The 6,718-nt window shown below is 41.8% G+C and overlaps 1 protein-coding gene across 1 annotated transcript; it reads right to left on the reverse strand.

The window, feature by feature from the left end:
• Positions 1-312: 312 nt before the first annotated feature.
• LOC310858566 (uncharacterized protein) lies at positions 313-6,060 on the reverse strand. The gene is made up of 4 exons (XM_083764733.1): positions 5,916-6,060; positions 5,660-5,746; positions 2,663-2,995; positions 313-959 (listed from the first exon to the last, which is right to left on the reverse strand). The coding sequence occupies exons 2-4, from the start codon at positions 5,730-5,732 to the stop codon at positions 565-567; spliced, it is 801 nt and encodes a 266-aa protein (XP_083620859.1). The 5' UTR covers positions 5,733-5,746; positions 5,916-6,060; the 3' UTR covers positions 313-564.
• Between the last annotated feature and the right edge of the window lie 658 nt (positions 6,061-6,718).

The following is a 6,718-nucleotide window of genomic DNA, read 5'->3' on the forward strand; positions in this document are numbered from 1 at the left end:
GGAGGGTGGGGTGGGGGAAACCCCCTTTTTCTTTCTTTTAACAAAAAAAAAAAAAAAAAAACTTGATCACAAAAAAAAAAAGAATTGCCTTTGGATTCGAATGAGGGATTTCCAGTTCTGTCAGTAATCGTTGCCAAACTACCCTTTTTTGCCCAGACATGAGTTGCCTAGATTTGACCAGGAGGATACCTTGTGTGTGTGTGTGTGTGTGTGTGTGTGTGTGTGTGCGTGTGTGTGTGCGTGTGCGCGTGCGCGTGCGTGTGCGCGTGTGTGTGTGTGCGCGTGCGTGCATGTTTCACCAAATTGCAAACAAAGCACTTTACTCTCTCATCCATGATTCCCCATTGAAATAAGAAAACAAGATAAGCAGTTTCATACAGCACAATGATTATCTGCTCCATTGTTATCTCCTCATCAGTCTGTCATTTCCTTCTGTAGTATAGAAAAACAAACCTTTGGACCATACCGGATGGCGCACTCCAACACCAATAATTCATTACATATCCTGCTTTTTTTGTTAAAGCATTGGTCTTATCAAAAGTCACATTCACAATTAAGATCATTTCATTTCATCAGCAAGGTGGTTAGGAGAAGGAGACCTGTTAATAATATCCACGGTGGTGCCTGTACCTTGACTCCATTTAATGCAAACGTCTTTGCTAGGTTCTGGCTTGGAACCAGGCTACTAGCGATGTACCTTCCCGTCATGTTGTTCCACAAGGAGCAGTTGTAGGGTTCCTTATAGGGAAAGAGCGAGGTGTCTTTAGTACCTTCTAGAGAACTACTGATTGTCAGCCATCCTCCTGCGTTCACTTGTTTGCTGGTAGTTGACCCTAGAGAGTGTCCATGCAGCTGCCTGGAGCCTCTGAACCAGTGCACCTCTCCGTCTGGGTGGACCCTGTTGAAGGTGCAGGTGGGACCCACTGGTGTAACGTCAGCATGCACCAGTCCAGCACACTCTGTGGGCAAGATGATGACAGAACTATCACGTAACCTTCTTAGAATAATGGCCTATGTCATGTTTTAAGGAAAAATATATATTTTCCTAAGTCAGCTTTTCATGACACTGAGGAAAAAATATATTTTTGCCTAAGTCAGCTTTTCATGACAAAATGGCTTATCTCAAGAGTGTGACTAGGCCTAAGTCACCTGGTTTATGCCAATTTCTATGTTGACTTGGGCACATCGTTTGTCCTATAAATTAATCCTCTTATGTTACATAACTGACAGACAGTGTTTTTATGTCAATAGTTATAAACCTTTTTTGATTGATTGGTTGATTGATTTATTTATTAACAGTTTGCAGAATTACAGTACATTTCAAGTACAACTCAATACAAAAACTGTTAACAGTGAGTGGACGACACCATAAAGCATTACACTTGTTTACAATAGGGCCCACCATTTTCAATTCATCAAAACATTTAGAGACGTACGAATATACACAACTATATAGTCAAAAGGAAATCATCATAGAGGAGGTAAAAAGGGAAAATAAACATATACAGTGAGGGCGGAACAGGGGTGGGTGGGGGATTCAGATTTTACGGAGGCCAGTTTTGAATTGCAGCCGTCCGTAGGTGCCCTTTGAGAGCAGTTTTGAAGGAGTCAAGGGATTTGCATGTCTTAATGACTGTTGGTAGGGCGTTCCACATTTTGGTGGCATATGGGTGAAATTATTGAGAAATGTCATCAGTTTTTTCTGTTTTCTGAAAACCTTGAAATGTATAAGCCATTATTTTAAGAAAATGAAATGAGGATGAAAAAGGATTTTCGGAGTATAGCTGCTCCCATACACCAACTCCCATAGAATGGATCAAAGTGATCTATTGCAGTGGTTTTCAAGCTTTTTCATATCAAGGTCATCAAGGTATTTTTTCGGCATTTGAGCCACACAGACCACCATTTGATGAGATTTAGCCTCTCAGACCCAAATCCAAAGAATATGTTATCGTTGGATACGATTTTGATTTCCACAATTTTCCATGCTGTAATAGTTGTATCGATGTGGTACCATAGGAGAGATACTGTAACCGGCAAATGTTGATCGAAATAACAATTCTTTTAACATTCTCTCTCTTAATCTAAAGAACGAAAATACATTGCATGGATGCAACTGGGACGTATCCTCAGTGATGTATCCCAAGGTCATCGGGGTTTCGGGTCTCGCGGACATCATACCCCTCACTCGGGTGACCCAGCCGGGGTGATCAAGTCCCGACTTACGTCCCAGTAGCTACCCTCGATCAAACCCACTAGGGAAAGACAGGGCCGCACAATCCGTTGGAAGTTGGAACCATTCCGGAACTACTATGCCGGGACTGAGAGGTACAATTCTGGCATGTGGAGGGACTAGGCTCTAATCTAAAGTAGACTTCTTGCAAATTAAGTAATGCAGATGTTTAACAATAATTGAACTCTTGAGAGAGTACAATTAAACCAAATGGACCCGTAAGGATCCATTTGGTTTCATTTTACGCCCTCAAGAGTTAAAGATCTATGAGTTGGGATTTGGTTACCAATTCTCCATCATGTAGCTGGGGTCCACCTGTATTCCCTTCAAGGACCACAGGTGGTCCCCGGACCACTGGCTGAGAACCACAGATCTATTGCTGTTATCTGTGAAGATACCGTACACGCCATCATGGATGTGAATTCTCACCTTGTAAATCCACCATTGTGTAGTTTTTGGGGGTCCCAAAGTTGGAGTGTAGCTTGCACAGGTACTTTCCACTCTCCATGGGCTGCACCTGCGTGAAAGTGAGAGAAAGCTGTTCCTGTGTATAGTTGCAGCGGAAGTCGCTCAGCGCATCATGTCCGCTGTGTGTGGTGGTGTCTCCCATGTCATCCACACTGCATAGGGCCTTTGTGCCCCGATACCAGATCAGTTCTTTCATTGACAGTCCTTCTCGGGATGAGGAGATGTTGCAATGTAGGGTGACAGGTTGACCACACTCTGCAGTTACCACAGAACTCACATTTAGCCTCACCAACTCTGTAGAGAAAATAGTTCAATTTCACATTAATCTTTTCATCTGCTACAAATATATGTAGCTGCCTATATGGCTGCCTCTATTGCACTATAATAATGCTTTTATACACATCACTTGGGCACTAAAGAATGCCTAAAAGGTTTAGGCATAAGGGGCAAGATGGTGCGCAAGATAGGGCCCCTATAGGCCGCTTGTTGCCAGGGGTCACCTTATGGTAATGTATCTTCAAGCCTATCAAGTCCTTGCCATTTTGTCTGGAGGAAGGATAAGTAGGTTTTAACTAGAAACAAGGCGAGAAGAGACATTATTATGGCCTGTGTGGATAGCACAGTGAGCATATTTGATGTCCATCGACTAAGTTTAGCTTGAATCGTTATGATAGAATGAAAAAAATATTTTTTTTCCATTGTGGTCCTTTTGCAGTTCTTAATTTACTACTTAATTTACTATATTTCTGGTTACTGGTCAAATGTGTAATAATTTACATTAAGGCTATGGTTGCACTAAATCAGCAAGAAAGACTTCAGCTCACTCTCCCAATAATTGAATGTTTCACTATGTTGGCTGCAGGGGTATTATTTGAGGCATCAGGGGATGGCAATTGCCACCCCCTAGTGTTCAAATTCAGCTATTTTATATTTTCGTCGCAATCGATGCTGTCCATCTACATGTAACACGTGTTATAATTTTACAAAGCATTTTACTATATGCAACTGTTCTGGAATCTTTCAGAGAGCACTTATAACACAGTTAAACAACATAATGAGACAGACACAATTCAGAGTTTCAGAGTATTAGAATCTTGTATTCTAATACGGAGCCAATTAACAATTAAGTGTTGCAATGGAACACCATATACCTCAGGGGGTAGGTGGGTCTTAACACATGAGACAATGGTCAAGTGTCAGTAAAGACAGAAAACAGCTTCTCACATTTCCTTGACATTTCCCCTTTGAACATACAATTTACAATTTACAATTTAGGCATTTAGCAGACGCTCTTAATCCAGAGCGACTTACATTTAGGCAAGAACAAAAGCATGGGAATACATCACATAAAAGCATTTATCATGAAACATGCGTAAGCTAAGAAGGTAACAGTGGAATATCTATATGATGAAACTATACATACACTATACATAATAAACTATACATATTCACTACTATGCTATACATATGTACTATGGCGTGCTATGACTATATACAATACAATTATAGTGCTGTCTACATAACATGCTATAAGTCTAAGTCAAATGCTATCTAAGCCAACAGAAATTCTATCTAAGGGGTTAGGGTAAGTGCTATGGGCACTAGTAGCCTGGGTTTTCAGGCTACGGCGGAAGATTGGGAGTGATGCTGCAGTTCTGACTGCAATGGGAAGTGCATTCCACAGTTTTGGAGCCAGAAGGGAGAAGAGTTTGGGACGTGTGGAGCGTTGTCCCGGCGTTTTTAGTGAGGGTACTTCCAGTTTCCCTGCGTTGGCTGATCTGAGTGCGCGGGAGGGTTTGTAGGGTTCAATCATACTTGTAAGATATGGGGGAGCCATACCTTTGGTTGCTTTGAATGCCAGCATCAGAGTTTTGTATTCTGTGCGGGCAGCGACCGGGAGCCAGTGGAGGGAGCGGAGCAGGGGGGAGACATGTGAGAATTTTGGCTGGTTGAAGACCAAGCGAGCTGCTGCATTTTGGATCAGCTGGAGAGGCTTAAGTGCACATGCTGGTAGGCCAGTAAGGAGGGAGTTACAATAGTCGAGTTTTGACAAGACTGTTGTCTGGATTAGGAGCTGGGCTGATTCCTGGGTGAGGAACGGTCTAATTCGTCGTATGTTATAGAGTGTGAACCTACATGATCGAGTGACAGCTGTGATGTGAGCTTTGAACATGACATCCATATTTTGGGAATGTCATTATGGGCAAACATTTACAACATTTTCTCTTTCGCCCCCAAACAAATAGTGAAAATTGTTGATCTACTAAAAGCTCTCTAACACATCGCTTGGCGACGCGTTGAGAGCTTGTATATGCACTGTTTTTGCTATCTTAGAAATGGCTATATGGTAACTTTTTTCCATCCTTATTTCTTTCTGAAATTACGTCACTTCTGCACCAATACTTTGTGGTTGCCTCCCCAATCCTATGGAAGTTCCTTCTCATCTTCTCTCTGGCTGCAACTGTGATTCAGAAGAACCACTTGTTATACATTGCATTAGTAAATGGGGCGGCAGTGGCTCAGAGGTAGAGTGACCGGATGCAGTTCGAACCCGGGCTCCCCCAGAGTTAGTGTTTAAGTGTCCTTGAGCAAGACTCTGACCCCCTAATTGCTCCCGATGTGCAGGTTGGTGCCCTGCATGGTTTCCTCCGGCATCGATGTGTGAATGTGTGTGTGAATGGGTGAATGTAATGCACAATCTCTGTATAGTGCCTTGGATAAAGGCGCTATAGGCTATGTAAATGCACTATTTAGCATTTAGCAAAGGTTTGCTGCTCATTAATTATTTTGTTTTCATTCCGTTGGTTCTTATTCAATTCAGTTTTGTTATGAAAACCATGACAAGATATAATCACTGATCTGTTTTCACAATGACAATTGTAAATCCCTATCAAGTTTCAAGTTGGTCTACATTGTAGAAACTTGTAGACTCTACAAGTTTCAACAGGTTTTGCTTACCTTGTATGGTAACTGTGAAAGCACTTTGACTTATGTAGAGCCAAAGCACAACATGTAGCATGCTCAACACCATCTTCACCTTTGTTCCTTTATTGACACAATATTGAGCAGAAGGAAAGTTAGTATATTCGTCTGACTTGAAAACAAGACATTCAATAGTCAATAATAGTTATTTTCATATTAACAAGATTGAGTTGAAATATACAGAGATACAAGGTTTCTGCCTGACAGAAACGATATAAAACGAGAGACTAACCTCTGGAAGTTTGTTCCTTTGCCTCCACTTCAGTTCTGTCACGGTGGTTCCCTTAGATCTCCCTTTTGTCTTTTTCCTTATTCAGGCTTATAATCTTTGAGGTGCCGTGGGTTAATCATTACACTCATTGAGGCTTGCATGAATAGTTGAATTTATCTCCGTAGAGGGTGTGTCCCACTCTTGTTATCTAAAGGCAAAGACATAAAGTGAAACTGTGAAACTGTGTGGGTGTGTGTGTGAGAGAGAGAGAGAGAGAGAGAGAGAGAGCACTGAATGGGTCAGAGGTGTGGCTAGAGCCAGACACCCCCAGTCACCCCCTTCTACTCAGAGAGGAGAAGGAGCAGAGGGTGTGTGCCTGTGTGGGTCTTGCTGCAAACTTCTACATCTGGTTGTTTGAAAAAAGTATTGGAAGATTTTGGAATAATTTTGAAAAACATAAATCTTTTCTTCTGGGGCCCCTGGCACCAAACATTTTCATGTTTGAGAACAAGTGGTCTAACGCATGGGTCTTCAATGTTTTTCAGGCCAAGGACCTCTTAGCTAAGAGACAGTACAGTACAGTACAGTACAGTACAGTACAGTACAGTACAGTACAGTACAGTACAGTACAGTACAGTACAGTACAGTACAGTACAGTACAGTACAGTACAGTACAGTATCACCGCTCAGATCACACAGGTGTGATTTTTTTCCTTATTTTTTCTTTTAGTGTCTGTCTGTCTGTCTGTCTGTTAGTGTGCTTACTCAGCATATGAGGGAACATGCAGGCTTTCAATTATGATAAAATAGTACAGAATAGATCA

The sequence above is a fragment of the Protomyctophum parallelum genome (genome assembly GCF_964188405.1).
Source record: "Protomyctophum parallelum genome assembly, chromosome: 5".
Lineage (NCBI taxonomy): Eukaryota > Metazoa > Chordata > Actinopteri > Myctophiformes > Myctophidae > Protomyctophum > Protomyctophum parallelum.